We start from the raw sequence: 19,473 nt of genomic DNA on the forward strand, positions 1-19,473 counted from the left end.
GGAAGTCAACCCACAAGGAGTGGAAAGTATGTCTTTAAATATCTAATTGCCATTTACGCTGCCTCTGCAGCACTGTCTGGTTACTTAATAATTTCAGGCCTGAAATGACACAGCTCATCACACAGACTGGTGTGTTCCATACTAGAAGAAGCCTTCCTGAGTTGGATGCTCTGTCATTAACTCTTGGCTCTACCAGAAAGCCCCAAGTGATTCATTATCTCCTTTGACCCTGCTGAAGCTCAGGTAAGCAAGCGCTGCACAGCACTGCTCTGGGTAAGACCTTTCTTGCAGCTGCTCCCAGGAACAGCTCCTTTGTGTTCGGCAAAGGGCTTGCCGGATCCGAGTCTGACTGTGAAGACTCAGGTGAAAGGTGGTGAGTAGATGTACATTACCTCGTTTTCCCACCCCATCAGGCAAACTGGCGCTCTTCCAGCAGGCCGGCTGGTGGCACTGTTAATCAGCTGCAGCAGCACATGTTGCTCTTCAGCCTCCTTTCAGAGAGCAGGGCAGTGATCTCCAACCTGGAAAAATGCTCCTTCTCTGCCAGAATTAAAACACCAATCATGCTTTTCTCTTTCCTAGCTTGACTGAACACGTAATTTCAGTCTGCAGACTGAAGGCTCCGTTCTTCCGCCTATTCTTTTCCTGTATATTTATTGCCCTTCTTTAGGTTTCATTCCTGAATGTGCCAGAGCGTGCAGTCTTGTGCCTCAGCCTCACACACTCCTATGGCCAAATCCCAGCCCACCCGTGGGTTCTCTGGTCACCATGCAGTTAGACATGGACAGGATTTGTCTTGTGGCTGAGTCCCCCAGAATAGGTTGAAGTTCTGCATCTGCCACCACTATGGCCAGTTATTCCTATATTTGAGGCCTCATGCTTTCCTTTGTTTCTGCAAGAAAGCAGGGCTGTGCCTCTGTCCTGTGCCCACCACCCTGCTGTAACTCTGACTAGAGTTATAAAGGACAGGAGGGCATGACTACCTGCCTGTTAATGTCCCTTACCCTTTAAGATAAGGTCTACAGGGGGCTGAGAGGTCCCTGGCACACACAAGAGGAAAGGTCATGGTATGCAGTGAATTGTAGCCCTCTAACTTAGGGGCAAGTCAGACAAAATATGTTTTCTCCCTCTAGTCCTCTTGGCCTGTAGAGATGAAATCTATTTTTCCCCTTTAAATTTACTTAGGAAATGCTACTGGAGTGGGGGGGGGGGGTTGATATTTTTCTTTTAAAACAATATTCTTTCTTTAAATCTGCTGAACCCAAATAAAAGTCCTACCTCTCTATGTGTGTTGAGACGGAAGTAAGATTTCAACTGGATCTCTAACTGGGTTTTGCAGAATCTCAGCCAAGCAAAGTTTTTCTAGTGTTTGCTGCCCACCTCCATTTCTCTTTATGTGGGCAGAAATCATGTATTTTGGATAATTAATTCCATAAAGAGGGCTCAGTAGATTTTATGCAAGTTGCTATGCAAAATAAATGTGTCATGCTGTTTCTTCAGCTGTGCAGTACTACGCATTTTCCCTTTCTAAATAGCAACCACCCCAAAAGGGAAGGAAGGTGTTCTTTTGTAGTCGTGTCGCTCTGGCCTTTCTCTTCCTCTGAACAAGATTTTCTGCAGCATAAGGGGTGAAATGTGGCTCCTTGTGCATATCTGTCATTGCACGTTTACTTAAACTTGAGATGCTTGCTCCTAGATTGAGGTCAGCGGCACGGAGCAAGATCATGCACAGTTCAGATGGGTTATACATGCAGTTTCATCAGAGAGGAACTAGAAAGGGGCATCCAGTCTCAGTGAAAAACTTCCCTCTCCAGCCCATGGTGGAGGCTCCAGCTCACACCATATAAGAACAAGCAGTAATTCAGAATGACATTTGTACTTGTGTTGGCTCCGCTTATGCTTATGTTCCTTACTTGACAACACACTGCCTCTGATTCTCAAAGCATCGTGCAGACAAATTCTGTCTTTGGGGAGGAATCTCTGTGGTCTGTAACTTAAAAATTATCTTTTCATTCTACTCAGGAAACAGTAAAAAAACATTAAAAAAAAAATCAGGTTTCACGGACACCTATAGATACGTGATTTTTGTCACTGAATTATGTCACAGACAAAAATTATTTGAATATGTCACTGTGTGTTAGGGAAGGTGGAGTCTGGATTTTGGGGAAGGAAAGAGGAAGACTGGTTTCCAAGGTGATGGAGAAAATCTACAGCAAATTCAGCCTCAGTATCTTAACAAAAAATATTTTATATATGTGCCTCCAAAGAAGGCAGAATCTGGCCCACATAAATGATCAGTAGAAAAATACAAGGGTAACTAGATGGATTTAACTCTAAGAGAATCTAATGGTCCTGAAGGAAAAAAAAAAAGAGGAAATATTTAAGCAAAGATATGACTTAAGAGTGTAACCTACATGTCAAATTGCATGAAAATTCTCACCACTTTACAATAGATGATGCTAGAAGAGAGAGAGCAGACTCTTCCCGCTGATATCCAGTGAAAGGAAAAGAGGGAACAGGTGCAAACTGAAATACATGAAATGACATTTAAACATGAAAACAAACAAACAAACCCACCAAAACAAAACAACAAAAAAAACAACTGTGAGGATGTTCAAACACTGTAACAGGCTGAAGAGGGAGGTTGTGCCCTCTCCATCCTTGGAGATGCTCAAAACCCAATTAGTCACAGCCTTGACCAACCTGCTCTAGTTGATCCTGTTCTGAGGGGGGAGACTGGACTAGCCGATCACCAGAAGTCCTTTCCAACTTAAACTCTTCTGTGAATCTATGAGATCTGTTCTGGGTAATCTAAAAAAAAGATCTAATCTCACCTATTCATTTGTGTTCAGGAGCATAGCACTTTACAAATTTTTGAACTATGACCCGACCACACAAGTAGCTCGACTCAGGCAAAAGATTTCCTCATGTCTCAGTGGTTTAAACAGACGATGAGAGAGAAGCATGTAACGGTACCTCAGCATCTGCCCCTGAGCCTCTCTTCAGTGTATGCGTCCTTGGTCAACATTCTGTGTGACAGCTTGACCTAGCTGGGTGCCAGGGGGCCTCACCGCTGGGTCTAATGGGTATCTATACCAGCTAGGTCTGGACAAGACATAGGTGCTGGTCCTCTCTGAGGTTTATATGCATCCCCAGGTAAGATCTCTTAGCAATCTCCCTTCTGTGGGCATCTGCAACAAGTCCTGCTGCTCTAGCCCATGAAACCAGTATTTAGAAATCATTTAGCGTAGCAGGAAAAGAAATACAGACTTAGCAGTGGAGTTTCTTGGTCGCTTTCAAAGCAGTCCAGTTGAAGACCTTTGACAAAGTGCCCTTTCCCTTGTTAAAGTTTCCCCCTGAGTTTCCATAGCCTTTCAGGCTGGGGCGGCATCTCCCCTTTTCCCACTGAGCGCAGGTCAAACCTTCCTCATTGCACCAAGTCTCTGCCGTGCCTGACGCACAGCCTGCATAAACTCTAGCCTGTTGTCTTTCATCACGTTTCCCCCACCTCTGAGCCAGGAGGAAGCAAACCCTGTGATGATAGTCAAGTGGTGGGGAGCCATCAGCAACCAGCGAGGCTGAGAGCTTTCAGCAAGGTGTCAGATGCTTTTCCAGGGCAGGGCCATCGCCTGGAATGCAGCAGGGTACTGGGGCCTTGGGCAAGTTTAGACACATGTAGATGCATAGTACAAGACGGAGCCTATCACTTGGTATCAGCTTCTGCCAGTCCGTCACAGGCTTGGGTAAGCATGTACGCCATGCGAAGCAGGAGGAAATGTAACTACCAAATCAGAGTGATATGAAAACTTTTCTTCTAATTCTTCGTTGACTGTTCCACTGTAAAGTCATTCCATGTTGTACGAGTGTTGAGTACGGCGCAAGTGCCACAAATCAAACCATAGCATGGTTTCAGAAAAAGGGATTGAGAGGAGAAATAAAAGATGTCTACAGCACCCACAACAATGCAACAGAGAAACTACCTGACAGGAATAACTTGAGTATCTTCTGCGTTTGTTCCCTTTGTAGACTGGATTGTTCTTGATTAGTTCAAAGTGTGGGACTGGAATCTAGGAGGTCTAGATTTTCTTCATGTATTCCCAGCTGCTGTTTCATTGTACAGCCCGAAAACTACTTTTAAAGGGTAAAACGACCCAGAGGTGAAATGAAAAAGGAGCAACATCTGAATACGGAAAAGGTGGTTGCATGGCACATAGAACTCTGTGTGTTCCCCCTCCAGCTGCCCAGAGCAAGCAGTGTAAGGAATTTTGTGCCCAAGGCGGGCTTTGGGCAGCCTGTTAGAGGCTTTGGGCAAACCAGGCCTTTCTCCCTGAGGGGCATTGCAGGCCTCTTGTGACAAGGGGCAAAGTCTGCTGCAGCTGCAGGCCGCAAGTGGAGGAAATGACCAAGCTGTCCCGAAGGCTCGGTGCTACAGTGCCTAGCACATGGCGTTGGAGAGAAACATGAGAACGTGGTTGTCCTGGATGGGGGAGCTCCAAGGGCTGAGGGAGAGGGTGATGGCATAAGGACAGGCAGGAGGCAAGGCTGGGTGGAAGAGAGATGTAGGAAGGGCTCAGCCTCGGAGGGGCTGTGGGGCTCAGGAGGTGGGTGCCCAGGAGCAGGGCGATGGGTAGGTCTCAGAAGGAGGGGCAGCAGCAGGAGATATGAGGGACCATGTTGTAAGAGCTGAGGTGCAGACGACACAGAACTGCAGGGTGAAATCAGGCCTGGAAGGGTTGAGCAGCAGGTCCAGCCCGGGCTCCCCACCACGTAGGGCTCCAGCGAGGGCCGGCTGGGTGATGCCAGGGGCAGGCAAGGGGGCTGAGGTCCCGGTGGGAGCCAGGGCGGCCGCTTCTCGGGAAAGGAAACGCCGCTCGGAGGGGATGTGGCTCTGGCGGGGCCGGGGCGGTGCAGCTGCCGGCGGGGGAGGGACGGGGGAGCAGGGCGGGGCGGTGCCGGGCACAGGAAGCGGAAAGCGGCGGCAGCAGCGACGGCGGCCGCCGCCGGGGGAGGACGGCACGGCGGCGGGTCGGTGCCGGGAGCGGCATGGGGCGGCCGCGGGTGGGAGGTGAGTCCGTCCGTATGTCTGTCTGCCTGCATGTGCGGGGATGAGGGTGGCGTGTGGGGCGGCGGTGCTACCCCTGCCCTCCACCACGCCCTCCCGCCGCCGGGACCCCGCCGCCCTCTCCGCCCCACGGTGCCCGGGCCGGGGCGGCGGGAGTAGCGCTGGGACAGCCTCTTTGGCGCCTGGCGGCAGGGGTCCGTCCCGGGCCGGGAGGGCGCTCAGAGCCCGGCCGGGCTCCGTTGGTGCCGGCTGCGAGGGTACCCCGCTGTGTCCCGGCGCTTCCTGGGGCGGCTGGGTGCCGGTTCCCGTGGCTGAGCGGAGGGGGAAAGGTGGGCGAGGGCAGCCGCCGGGCCTCCCTTCAGCCGGCCGGGGCTCTGCCGGGCAGCCGTGGCGCTGCCCTGCCCGCGGTGAGGCTGCTGGGGCCGCGGGTCGCGGCTCCGGTGCTGCGGGTGGGAGAGACCTCAGCTTCCCCGGGTACAGCACTCAAAGGCCGGTGTGGGCTGTAGGTGTAGCCATCAGGGTGGGCAGCAGTTTCCCTGGCAAGCCTTGCCTTTGAAGGAAGGAAACCGCGCTGCTAACACACCAGCACAAGTGGATTCATGCTGTGGTGAAGGCTGTGCTGGTGTCTCGCATGCCCAGGTTGTATAAAAAAGCTGCTTTATGCCGTGGTTCATTGTACTGGGCAGTGCGGGGGTCACTGCCATGTGGAGGGAGGGCACAGTCACGCTGCTCTGCTTAGAACTGTGTTTGGTTGGCAAAGCGATGCACATAGTCACGGGCTCGCAGGACTGAAGGGTTGTGTCCGTTCAGCAAGTTATGGCCTGGGGAAGCTCCCATGGCTGGAGATAAATTTTCCTCAACAACAGCGGTGGAGAGGGAAGTCTCCTTCTGCGCCTTGGCAGTGCTGGCCTGGGACGCGTACCTGAACGCTTCAGAGTGTGCCCAATAGAGGGCAAAGCTATTGCTGTAGCTGTTCAGTTCCAGTAACAGCACGCTTTGGAGAGCCACTGTGAAACAGCAGCATTGTTTTCTTATTTAGAAGGCTGTCAGGGTTATAAACGAACTCTCTTATGCCAAGGGCTGAACTCTTTGATTGCAGGGTCTATGGAAGCATGAATGCCTTGATGGCAGGCTTTTGTTCTGGGGGCGCTTGCTTAGCAATTCTGTGGCAGTTTGAAGTAGTGGGGTTTTTTGGCCCTGGGTTTGTCAATATGGACTTGACCACAAGAGCTTTGCAAAGAGAAAGAGTTAAGAAATCAGTTACACTGGCTGGAAGAGCAATTTAGGATGATGCTGAGTGTATTCTGTGATAACGTTTCTTGTGAGCCCATCACCAGGGCATCCTGACTTTGAGGAGAGGAGTTGTGGGAAATAGAGCTTCAGCAATGCTTTACAGTCTTTGAAGAGTTTCATTTTGACTGCGCTTGGCTCTTTTCCTCCTCTGGGGTTTGGCTAGGTAGCTGGCTGTGGCTATGGGACCAGAGTTGGCTCTGTGATCGTTTAACTTGTTAATTTTGAAAATAAATGATGAATAGGGTCTTACAGAAAGCATCCCTTAAGAGTGCTCCCTACGAGCTGAAATTTTGAAGGGATTCCAGCCTGTGTTGAAACCACCCAGGCAAGCATCTGACTGCCCATGGTCATGGGCCAGCAGCTCCCTGCGTCTGCTGCTGGCCTTTGGTGAGCAGTGGCAACGTTCTTGGTGGCCCTTATCTTATGGAGGGCTTACTGTTACCAGGAGACTGGAATACTGTACTAGCAAAATGCTACCAAGATGACTGTAGTTGTCCTAGAAAAACTGCATGTTGTATTGTTGTGGTAGCTGGCCTTCCTTCCAACCCCATCTCTGACAACCAAGTGAAGAGTGGTATCAGAAATGTGGCTTTGCTGCTATAGGGCATGTTGTGCAGTGTAGATAGAGACCAGAGAGGGGAACTGCGATGTCCAGTTCTGCTGGTGTGAAACAGTGTCACACTCCTCCATATCTGGTACTGTCACTGGGGAAGTTGGCAGAGGGAGAAAATGAACCCTTGTGAAAACTCTCATGCTTTCTTTTAATTTGTCTTTAGCTGTCAGTATTATCTGAAATAGGTCAAATTAAAAACACAGTAGTTATTTCCTCAGGGGTTAGCACCCTTTCCCTTTCTCCTTGCAAGGTCAGAATGGCGTTGCCTTTGTACAGGATTGAGCAAGTGGAGCGAGACAGGAGACTCCATACTGTGGAGTCCCACTGTGTTGTGTACTGGGAATTTGATCAGGGTCTGTAGATTTGTTTTTCTTTTTAACTTCTAGTAGAAAATGCAGGAAGACATGCAGTATTCTAAAGAAGGGGGTGCACATTCAACAGAGAAACCTTCTGTAGTTTATAGCCTTTAATGCTGTCTCAGTATCTAGATGCTATGGCTGAAAGTAAACGTTGAAAATAAAGTTACAGGTACTACCTCCTTGTATAGGCAGAGTCCGAAGAATCCCGTTTGTTTCAGTAAGGCTGTAGGGCTTTATATGGCAGTATGGAAGACTGCGGTCCTGTGCACGGTCCAAGGTGCTCTAGTATCGTGAGGGTGAGACCACAGTACCTTCTACCGTGTTGTGTGGCTCTGGGGTTGAGAGCGGCACTTGAAGGTCTAGCAACACAGGAGAGATGTATGAGCAAGGAAGCGTGAGATTTCACGAGTCTGACAGCACGACAGCTGAGGTGTAATTTACACTACAGACTTGAGTGCGGGTTGTGCTTCAAAAACTTGGACAGTGCAGGTTTTTGGCCTGGGTAAGGGAGATCCTCCAGGGAGGTGCTTCGCTGATTAGTCCCATGTGTAAAACTTCCCAACTTCCAGCTGTGTAATTGGGAGGCAAGAAGCTGGGGCTTCTCTTTTGGAAACACCGCTTACTCGGCTGGTGGTTGTGGCCGCGCATTTCTGCTGTCAATTGGAACAGCCTTGCTGTCTTTTCAGACCTGTGTTGTCACATGCTCTGATTAAACATGCAGGTGGATTGCCTCATTTAACCAAGTGACTCTTCTTTTTGAAACATCCCTGTCATGGACTAATGGTTTTCAGCCTAGGGGCTGGAAATTCCCAGGGACCTATGAAATCTTTCCAGGAAGCCTCTGAGAAAAAAAGGAAAGAGAACCTATTGCTGAAAGGCTTGAATTTGTTGAGTACTGAATGTTTTTTTTAGGATGAGGGGCTTGCAAATCAAGAGCCACTGCTGTAGAATAAAAGTCCGGGTTTACACATATGTTCAAGGCCAAAATTAACATTATTTAATGACATGCAAAAATAAATAGAAAGCTTTTGGAACAAACTTGTTTCCAAAAGCTCATTGGTCATTAAAACTGAAATCCTTGGCTCTGTGAGTAGATTAGCATGGGCGGACTTCTGTGCGTACAGATCAAATGGCTGGATCGGGGCCTGCTCAGGAAATTCAAAAGCAGAAGGTTCCTGTGGCATTGCTCATAGGTCTTACTATACATGCAGTCAAACATAGCAAGTTACGCAACTTGCAGTTTTTCCTGAAGTGAATAATAGGAATACGCTGCAGCCCTACCATGCAGCCAAGTTAATGCCAGAGTCGGAAGGCTTCCTCACTGCTTAGCCACCTTTTAATTATTTTCTCTCTTGAACCCATACGCTATCCCATAGCTTAGCTCTTGGGGTTCTGCATGTTTAATTTGTAAAGCTCTTCGTTTCACTGAATGAAGGAAAAAAAGCTTTCTTGGCGCGATGGCTCGTGGGCATCCGTTACCCTATAGACAGCTGGTGCTGTTTAACAAGCGAGGCTGACGGCGTGTGGAGCCGAACGTGCCCACGTCCTCGCGGACACTTGTGGCTGCTCGTGCTCCATATGGCACTCCCAAATATATGTAACTTCATGAACCGACTGGTAAATCACCTCTGATTGTGAGCTTTAAAAAGGGTAAGATTGAAACTGTACAGACAAGGATTTCAAAGCTGAGCAGCTTTGGAGTTATTTGCCTCGACTTAACAGGGGAAAATCCATTGGGAAGGCATGGGATGTAAAAGAGTGTTCTTGTTTGCGTTTGCCGTCTTTGATTTAAAGATGTAACTTGCTCTTTTAAATTTCCCTTGGGCTGGGAGCCAAACTACGCTCCCTTGAAGATGATCACAAAGCAAACTTCACTGGAAATGGGACTGGGCTCCCAGCATGGAAAATAGTTACTCAAAAGAACTCTTTTTGGAGATTTATGAGCCTATGAAAAGAGGGAGTTACAATGAGTTGTGTAGCTGCGTGGAAACTGTAATTACAGTGATCTCTGCAGTACTCAGGGATAGCTACATTTCTCCACTGTCATTCAGGATGCAGCCTTCTCTACTGCCAGAAGAGAGTCCCAAAATTTCCTTTGGAGTATCCTTAGCATTGTTTCCCATCTAGTACGTGCTTGTTGATGACAGAAGGATGCTACGGGAAAGGCACAGTGAGAGTGCCGGCCCTGCTGGGAGCGAAGTGCTGGGTGTGCAGTGACACAGTGCCCTGGTTGGAGCGGAGGAGACATCCCCGTCTCCCCTCCAGCCCTTCGCTTGCACTGCTGTTGGTTTTGCTGTTTGGGGCTGCGCTGTGAACTAGGTCGCGGAAAGGATCCAAGACAAAAGTGTGGCGAGGGGGAGAAAAGGGATTTTTGTTTTGTTTTGTTTTTCAGCGGTGCTGTTTGCTTGCCTGAGAATTGTGTTGACACAACCAAGAGTGGTGAACCGTGGTGTGGAGGTGGAAGCTACTTAAACCAGCTTTCTTGTCAGTGCTGAAATACAACTGTACCCTCAGGCCAGAGGAGCTTTCTTTCAGACAGGGCCAGCAGCTCTGCAAACAGAGCATGCCTTCAGTGGCATCCTGCAAGATGTAATGATCTTTTGTGAAGCCGTTTCAATTGGCTAAATTGGGCTCTCCATTCACACTTGTTTGTGGAGGGATGAGGCCCCAAATGATGGGGCTGCTTCTTCAGGCAGCAGTTGTCCTTGGCCAGAGGGGTATGATAAGAGTCATCAATAGTGGTTTAGTAGTGGAGGTGTTTAAGTACTGTGCTTAGCTTGGATATGGTTGTGCTACATAGGACACACATACAGCTTGTCTTCAGCACCTTTGCTTAGGCTCTAGTGGTGTGCACTATTGAGGTGGTGGCTAATCCAGGGCTGACATCTGTGTATGCCATTGAAAGATCTCCAACCTGAAAATGTAGTTTAGAGTGTTATTTTTTTTGGTCCTCTCTCTGGCTCTTCCCTGGTAGTTCCCAAAGCTTTTCTGGGGTGAGGCTGATCCCCTTTCTGCTGTAAAATAGACCAGGAGGTAGGTAACCTTCTTGGCTTGGCTATGAGGAGCGCGTGTTTGGATGGTGCTCCTCCCTCCTTGGTTTCTTCATCTCATCCTGCTCAGACTGGGAGTGGTGTCTGGCTAGCAGCCCAGGCTGTCCTTTGTTGACCGAATCTAGGAAACCTTGCTGAAGACCTGTCTCCGTTGAGCACCAAAGCTTCTGCTTTTTCCAGCTGAAGGTGGGAAGAAGTATTTTATTCCCAGCAGCCACCTTGGCAGGAAGATCTGTTTAGCCACCAGTGTATCCTGCAGCTGGGGTCATGAGGTGGTGCAGAGTCCCCATCCTCATCTTACTGCTTTTGACAACAGTCCAAGAGGTTTAACGTTTTTTGAGGCCCTTCTTGTTGACTTTTCACAGGGCTGCGTCAAAACCGTTGCTCTTGTTTACACAGAAAACTAAAGTTGGCATGACCCAGCCTGCCCTGATGTTCCTGCATTGGTCCTCCCACAAGTCTGCTTTCTGTGCCTGATGCCCAGCGCTGCCACATTCTCCCACCATCAGATGGGCACTGCTTGCTCACAGTTCCAGTCTAGGCAGCCCGTGCATTTCCACAGCAGCCTCTGTCTACCTGCTGAAACGTTCTCTGACATTTCCAGGGAAGTGTGACCCTGTGCTGCTGGGAATGGGAGGGCTCTGCTCCCTGTCTCTGTCTCAGCTCTGCTTATTCTGTCTAGGAGGTGGTTTGGGGGTTGCAAATCTTGTTTGTGGTTCAAGGGGAAGGCTAGGAGTTGATACTTTCTAGAAGCTTAAAAAAAAATGTGTATGCCAACGGCTCTCCTTGCTTTCCCTGTTCTGTAATGTGGTGGTATGTGTTTGTGAAGACAGTTGTTGTTCTCAAAGGGTCTCTAGTAATGTCACAAACAGGCAGTGATTCAAGCCTTGTTATCACCTTTCGTACAACTGAGGGTGTTTCTGTTTTGTAATGCCTAGTTTTAGTAAGGTCCTGTGTAGTCATCTCTATTGGTATCATAGTGCTTTTTGAAGACAAGGCAGTGGTGGCCTCACCGCCATTTATTGGGAAAGGACAGACAGAGAGGAAGGATTTTTTCCAAGGTTGCCTAGCAGGGCAGGGGTAAAAAACAGGTTTAATGAGTCCCAGCCTATTGCTGGAGCCATAAGTTGCAGGCTCTGTGCAAGTCAAAGGAGTTGATGAGTGTTAACATCATGTGTCTTAGGCTGGGGGATTTTTATTCCTGATACAGTAATGATGCAATTTCCAAACTGTGCCATGCCTTGGCTTTATGTTTTGATATGCTTAAATACTTCCTATTTCCTCCCCTCCCAAAACCAGGCCTTTCTCTCCCATCCTTACTTGTCCTTCCCAGATTCTCTGCTGCCTTTAAGGAGCTTTCTCAAGGCACGATATGGCCTTAGAGCCAGGGGATACATGTACACTAAAGGTCTCCCTCAGCCTTCTCCTTCCCAAGAGCCCGGGCTAGCCCAAGTGTTGTGCAAATACCTCCGGTATACAGCTCCCGGTGTAGCGAGAACGCTGCTTCACGTCGTCGCAGATTGCACCGCCAGCCAAGGAACCCTGTGGGGAAGAGGCTTTGTTCTTTGGCATGGCTTGCATGTGGTAGAGCTCTCTGCTTGCTTACAAGGCTTTTCTGGAGGTGTTAATGGAGGAATCTTATGGTTGGAAAGAATAGTTGGACTAGTACAAAGCATGACTTCTGTTGTTGTCCCTCGGTGTTTGGGGAGGGAGAAGGCGGAAAGCAGTGGTTTATTGCTAACAGCTTTGAAAACCGCTGTGAGCAGAAAATAACGGAGGGATCTAATTTAATTTTAAAGCGGTCTTTTGCCTGCTCTGGAAGTGTGGCATGGCTGTGGCCCTCCGTTCCACCAGCATTGGCAGGAGGCATGTGAGGCTGCTCCTTTGTGCCAAACTCTGGGCTGTGCCAAGGTACCTTAGCTGCAACCCTCCATCTGCACCTCTTCACCAGTTGCATGTGTTTTCCCAAACGGGTGACAAACTCCCATTGTTTCCATTTTTCTTCCCACCTAACGCAGGATGTGCATGTGGATAAGGGGGTTGACATCCACCCTTCTTCCCTTCAGGGTTCAGGAGTTTTGACATGTCACTCTTAGGAATTGTTCTGATGTTGCCCTGCTGTTGTTCCAGAAAACTGACCCTCTTCTGCTCTTTACTGATGAGACATAAGCTTCTGTTCCAAATGGAACTACGTTGTAAGAAGTGTTGGCCCATATAAGCTAGGTATGATCTCTAATCAGCTCTCCTCAGTGTTATTAGCATGTGTATATATAGTTATAATTTTTAATAAAATTCAATTCTTCAAGGCCCAAATTAGCTTCTGGAGGCAAAGGTTATAAAGAAAGGGAGGTGCTCGTAGTGCCATTGATTGTATAGTAACTAATGCTTGTGAAATGGGCACACCTTGCAGTTGTGAAAACAAAGCAGGTTCAGACACGGTGGTCTGATCCTCTCCTTCATTTTCTCTTATGAAAGTCACCCTTGCCCCCCCACCCCTTGCCCCTGTTTATAGGCTACAATGCTGCTGTTCTGAATCTGGGGGTATTTGGGCTCTGTGCTATACAGGTGAAGAGAATGTGGGTATGGAAGTTGAGCCTGGTACTTCTTCTGGGGGTGAGTTTCTGTATCTAGGCTGCTGAGCCTTCTCCAAGTCACTGTCTTTTCCAGGTGATGACTTACGCAGTCTTCTGTATTTTTAGATGAAAGGGCTAGACTTGGCAAAACAGAGATATGTTATCAGCTTATTTAAAGCTCTACAACTGCGTATATTTCTCTGGACTGGAGAGATATTGGCCAGAATGGGCTTGCGGACTGGGCACAGTACGTGAGTTGTGACATGTAGCTGGGGTGAGGGAATTGCCGCAGTAGGAATGCTGTTTTGCTTTGCTTAGAGTGCACTTCCATGCCCATTTATCTTTCCTTAGGTCGATCGTGAGGAGCCAAGCACCCTCCCTTCCCTCCCCTGTGGTCGGATGCCTTGTAAATGAAGCTCACTCGCTCCCTGAGGACCAGGCCTCACTGATGACGGGGAAGCAAAGAGTACCCAGGAAAGCACTTTTACCACAGACTCCACCTTGGGAGCACCAGGAACTCATCTGCTAAGTAACATCTGTGCCTCTTCCGTGCAGATGTCTGCTGCAATGGATACAGAATCAACATATTCGGGATACTCCCACTACTCAGGTCACTCCAAAAAAGCCCACAGACAAGGGTAAGGAAATGCTTATTTTTAATTACTTGCTGTTCTAAGTTAGGACATGCCTAGTGGAAAATAACTGTAAACCGGGACGGAATCGGCGGGGCCGCAGCTCTGGAGATGATACGTCCATAGAGTCCTCATGAGGAACCTAGTGAGGAGACTGGAAGCAATAATGCTGCTAATTTAATGATGTTCAACCTGTTGGATGCACTCTGGGGTCATGTATGGCCAGAAAGATTGAGAAAGTGCCAGCATAAGCAAATAATGAGTAGAGTCTCTGGGGAGAAGACATGTCAGACTTTCTAAACTGATAATTGCCAGTTGTTTACTCTTCTGCTGATGCCATTTCTTTATTGTGTAACAATGATGTTTCCTATCTCTCCCCACTGCCCTCCTGGCTACTCTGTTGCTGGTGTGTTGGGATTTTTTTTAATAGAATTTTAGTGCTACTGAAGTCCACAAGAAGTCTTTTATCAGCATTGATTGGATTAGAAATCAGGCTCTTCTGAACTTGAATAGCAAGTTTTCTCTGTTGTGGTAGTTCAGCATCCTCAAAAATGATCTTGCTCTAAAACTTCCAATTACTTGGAAATGTTATCCTTTTTTTTTTTTCCTGCATCATCATTAGTTTTACATGCAGAATGTGTGCTAATTAAAGTCTTCACAACTTAGAACTGAGCTGGTTCAAAATAACTTTGCGTTTCAGAAGCAGTTATCCTATGTGGCTGGAAAAAGAATTCTTCTAGGAAATGAAGTCTCTTTGCTTGCAGTCCAGTTATTGAGTAAACCATCTCTTGCTTGCCTTTCCTCCCTTCTTTAACACCCCTAGCCTCCAACATGGGTTGCCCCTTGGAACTTAAAATGCAATGTGGAAAAAAGCCTTCAAAGTTCCCAAAACAACATAAAAAAATTCTAGAGCCTCTCCCTGTGAACGGGAAAAAGTCTCATCCGATGAGACCTTTGGGCTTTGGTAATTCCAAGAGAGGTGCACTGGAGAGAGCAGAGCTGGGACACTGGATGCTCCCGAGCTTTAGGCTGGTCCACGAGCACAGTGAGTGTGTCTGGTGCAAAGGCTGCTTTTCTGTGCAGGCAGGAAGAGGGAGGAAAATATTGGTGAGCAGATTGGGTGGGGCTTAGCTCATCTTGAGATGTTCTCAGGTGAGAAGCCATGAGGTCTAACAAGGGTACTCTGGAAGGCAGCGCTACCCTGGTACCCTTGATGTTCCTGCTGTCTTTATAAAAGGTTGACTGGGGATTATTAACCAGTGGAAATAGGCTTCACCAGTTGTACTGCAATGTTAAAGTCCTAGTTGACAAGACTCCATGTTGCAGGACCTAAAACTGTGTTGATTAATTCCCGGTGTCCCTGTGAGGCATTTGTTGCAGGTGGGGAGCTGTGTAGATGAGTTAATATGGAATGGAGTAACCAGTTTGGAGAATACGAGCTTCCCTTTCACGTGCGGGACTGGCAGAAGCTGTTTTGAGAGAAGCTGAGGTGGCAGAGATGTACCCCTGTCCCCTTTGCTCTATGATTACTGAGGAGGTAGACTGTGCCAGCCACCAGGTTGTAGGCTGCTCTGGGCAAGGTCCCTTTCTACCAGTTCCAAAGCTTTTTTGTCACCAGTTGACAAGTACTGATCAAGACATGGGCAAGCACGACTACAACCTAATGCTCAGGGCACCTGCTGCAGGCAGAGGTGTAGCAGGTTCCAGGCCTTGCTCCAGAAACTGTCCGGTAATGTTGTTCTCTTGTTCTGTTTGGAAAAGGAGTCGGGACAGGCACAAATCACCGCGAAGCAAAGATGGCAGTCGGTCTGAGAAGTCCGTCACTATCCAGACACCTCCTGCAGAGCCGCTGCTTGGGAACGACGCCTCTCGGGCAGAGGAGGGCCAGGTAAGGAGGGAATGAATGCAAACGTGGAGCGTGGTTTCTGGAATAGAGCATATGACTTACCTACATGTGAATAGGAGAAAAAATGTTGCTCATGTGCTGTTAGTAAAGAATCATAGCTGTCCTTTATTCGTGCATAAAGCCAAGGTCTCAATCAGTTTTGTGTTTTTCCGAGAGCATTATTTTTGACAGCACCAGTGCTGATGTGAGTACTCCTGAGGCACTAATTTGCCTTTGTCTCCAGAGTGTCATCTGCCAAGCTCTATAGAAACATCTTGTTTCCATCATCTCACTGTGCATTTTTTCAGGTCAGCCCTTTCACCTGTATGTGCACTTTAGTTTTTAAGCAGGACTTGCTCTGGGTAATCATGTAAAACACGTTGGGACCAGTATCCCAGTAGGAAAGGGAGGCAAGAAATGTAAAATTAATGTGAAATAGCTTGGAAGGAGGGTGAACTCAGTGAAAGCTGGTATATTAACACTGGGCTAAATAAAGTATGAAATAATGCTGACTTTAGATTGCACCTAGGATGGATCCAGTACTCTCTCTGCTCTGGCAGTTGATGTAAAGGTGCATATTCATTTTCAAAGGATGGATGTTGTTGCAAGACATAGAGTGCAGGATGTTTCAGTGCCTCCTGGGCTGGATTTAGACTTATCCATATATAATTGCACAGTTTTTTGCTTGTGCCACTTAAAGTGGGAAGAGGTGTTATAAGAGGTAGGCTGGGACTAGGGTTGCCTGTTGTCTTCTGGGCTGTATTCTTAAGCTGCTGTGGTGTTTCTGTCCCTTCTCTCTTCTGCGGAGTTTCTCAGTCCATCAAATGGAGGAAACTATGCAGAGCTGTATTGTGCATAAACATAAAATAGTTGAAATGCTTAGGTTGCTTTACTGGAGTCACTAGCAAAGAGGGAAATGTGATAGGATTATGCTGCCTTTCAGGACATACTACAATGCAGATATCTCTTCTGAGGCTTCACTTTTGGTTAGAAGTGACTCAAAAAAAACCTCGTATTAATTCATTATGCTGACTGTGGCTGGTCTGTCTCAAAACCCTACTGCTCTAGGCATGGGCGGTATGCATGTCTTAGAGTACATTAGAAGTTGAATCCCTGGAGTTGTTCAAAGTAGTCGTGCTGTCCCTGTCTATTCCTTTCCCAAAGATTCTTGGAGACTCTTTCCTCTAATTCTGTTAAGGAAGCGAGTAAAGGTCTAAAACTATGTCTGTTTCTTTAGAACAAAATGCTTTGATCAGCATGTGTGGCTGCAGGAGTCCTTAGGAAGGTGTAAATCCTATTAGTGACACAGGCTGCAGGAACATACACTCGGGAGGGCAGGAGGAAGAGCAAAACATGCGCTTCTTTGTCGCTGCGATGCTCATTCAGGTGTCAGGTGCCAAGCAACACAGCACATGCTGTGCTGCTCCTTGGTGTGTATTTGTGGGAAGCAGCAGGAGCCTTCATGTGTATGAGTCACTGCACCAGCAGCTGTGAGTCAAATCCATACATGTCAGTGTAACTCTTTGGCCACACCAGCACTGGGAAGGATCAGTTGAAGGCATCATGGGATGGGAGAACTAGCTTGCAGAAGTCCTCTGGTATAAACTAAGGAAGAGATGAGACTTTCAGAAAAATGTAATGTAATCTGAAGCTTGACTATATGGCTGTCACGGAGGGACCTCAAAGTCAGTTTTAGGGGACAAAACAAGTTCCAAAACAGACTACATTCTGGCTGGAAAAGTACAGCTAATGAAGCGACCAGAACAGGGTTTATACAATTAGTTATCCCTCTGATAACATAAGATAAAGGTTCAGATATCAGTTGAGGAGATTATTGACGTGCAGCAAACGAGAATAATGAGGATCCACTGTGTGCATGCGCACACTCACAAGAAACAAAGCCAGAGTCCTCTGCCCCAGATACTACACTCACCTGATTTGGCAAGGACTACACTTGCCTGGTCGGCAAGGACTACAGTAGATTATCACTCACCCAAACGAGGAGGTGAGGCACTCCCTATCTCAGAAAGTTTCCTTAGATAGTGTTCCTGCCTAAGGGGAGGACTCCGGCACAGACCCGCTGCTCCGAGAAGATCACACAGAGGGAATCTTTGGCAGGATCCCAGTTTTATAGTCTGATCAGATCTGGCTGTGGGCATTCCAGAAGCTCCTCCTCTGCTAAAGACCCTGGCTAACCGACTCAGGGTCCCAAAAAAGAGCCATTAACTGCCTCATTGAATGAGAGGGGGATGTACAACTGCCACAACAGTTCTCAGAGGGGGAAAGAGTGCAACTGCCACAATGACATGTGTGTTTCAGGTAAGCCTCTTTGTGGCTGAGTGGCTTCTCACAATGTTCTGACTGTACCAGAGCTACTTGGTAGTCCAGGATCCTCTAAATTTAAAGCCCCGTACCTGAAAATATCCCCTTTGACCACCTATGATTTGTTGGTTTAACTAAACTTATATTAGAATGTGTCAACTATTGAGGGCAGTGTTACTGTAAAGGAGGACAAAAGAAAACAAAGTGGAGGAACTTGCTGGAAGTGCAGTTACTTCTGCAACAGATGGAAAAAACGTGTGAACATGTTGTTGATTGTGTAACAACAACTGGCTTGAAACACTGCAATGAAAGCTTCCCTTCCAGGTGCTTCTGTGGTGTACTTGCACTGTGGAATTTGTGGGCTAGAAGGGTGCTAGTCCTTGCCCTGCACATGGGAACTGTTGATTACTGCAGTTTCCAACAGTTATGTGATATTACTCATTAAGTGTGCTGGAAGAGGAACCTCTGGGGTACAGCGAGTGGCATAGCAAGTTGAGCTACCTGCTCTACAGTTACAGGCTTTTAATACCTAATGTTTATAATCACTGGTTTGGACAAGTTGCTGTTGTCTCCAAACCTTTATTAATTTTCATGATTGATTATTCAATGTATTGAAGATTGCTATATATTTTTTTCTGGAACTTAAGTCTACTGTAGCAGTATTTTTCCAGGATAGAAAAACAGAAGACCTGGAAGGAATAACCTAATTGTTTCAATATTATTTTTATTTCTTCTTCCCTCAGGATGACAACTGGGGTGAGACCACAACAGCAATCACAGGCACCTCTGAGCACAGCATTTCCCAGGAGGACATTGCCCGTATCAGTAAGGATCTGGAGGACAGCGTTGGGTTGGACTGCAAACGTTACCTGGGCTTAACCGTGGCAGCTGTTCTCGGACTCCTTGTCTTCCTTACCCCCATCGCCTTCATTCTGTTACCCCAGATCCTGTGGCGGGATGATCTGGAGCCGTGTGGTACTGTCTGTGAGGGACTGTTCATCTCTGTGGCGTTTAAACTCCTCATTCTTCTGATTGGGACCTGGGCTTTGTTCTTCCGCCAGCCTAAGGCAGATTTACCAAGGGTGTTTGTGTTTCGGGCCCTTCTGTTGGTCCTCATATTCCTGTTTGTGTTTTCCTACTGGCTCTTTTACGGCGTTCGCATCTTGGACTCGAAGGACACCAACTACCAAGGAATAGTGCAGTACGCGGTGTCTCTGGTGGATGCCCTGCTCTTCATTCACTACCTGGCCATCGTGCTTCTGGAGCTGCGGCAGCTGCAGCCCATGTTCACTGTCAAAGTAGTTCGGTCAACCGACGGGGAGTCACGATACTACAGCTTGGGGCACTTAAGGTAGGTACGAGCCCTTTGAAGTCCAGTGGTGCAGATAAACGTGACTATGCTGTGAGGTGAAGCATCAAGTGCTTTTGTAAATGTGATGTCACTGGTCGCTGAATCCTCCCGCAAGGGAGACTTAGAGTCTCTCCAGAGTTACCGAACTCTTCCCTTCTGCAACTGTGGGAGGGGTTGTCCCTGCTCCGGAAGGGTCCTGTGCCTTTCTGTAAATGAAAAGAGCTTATGGCGCAACTTGAGTCTGGTCATTGGTCTAAGTCTGGTCCTTAAGATCATCCTCTGGGCTTCTTGCCTATTCTTCTTGCTGGAGGAAAGGGTAGAGGCCTCCTTGTG

General features: G+C 47.8%; 1 protein-coding gene across 2 annotated transcripts in view; it reads left to right on the top strand.

Moving 5' to 3' along the window:
• Positions 1-4,940: 4,940 nt before the first annotated feature.
• VANGL1 (VANGL planar cell polarity protein 1) overlaps positions 4,941-19,473 on the top strand; it is a 43,946-nt gene continuing 29,413 nt past the window's right edge. For both annotated transcript variants that reach the window (XM_065063311.1, XM_065063318.1), the window contains exons 1-4: positions 4,941-5,065; positions 13,302-13,588; positions 15,344-15,470; positions 18,533-19,140. In XM_065063311.1, the coding sequence (XP_064919383.1) occupies positions 13,506-13,588; positions 15,344-15,470; positions 18,533-19,140 (818 nt within the window). In that variant the 5' untranslated portion in view covers positions 4,941-5,065; positions 13,302-13,505. The remainder of the gene's footprint in view (positions 5,066-13,301; positions 13,589-15,343; positions 15,471-18,532; positions 19,141-19,473) is intronic.

Source organism: Columba livia, chromosome 1 (assembly GCF_036013475.1).
Source record: "Columba livia isolate bColLiv1 breed racing homer chromosome 1, bColLiv1.pat.W.v2, whole genome shotgun sequence".
NCBI lineage: Eukaryota > Metazoa > Chordata > Aves > Columbiformes > Columbidae > Columba > Columba livia.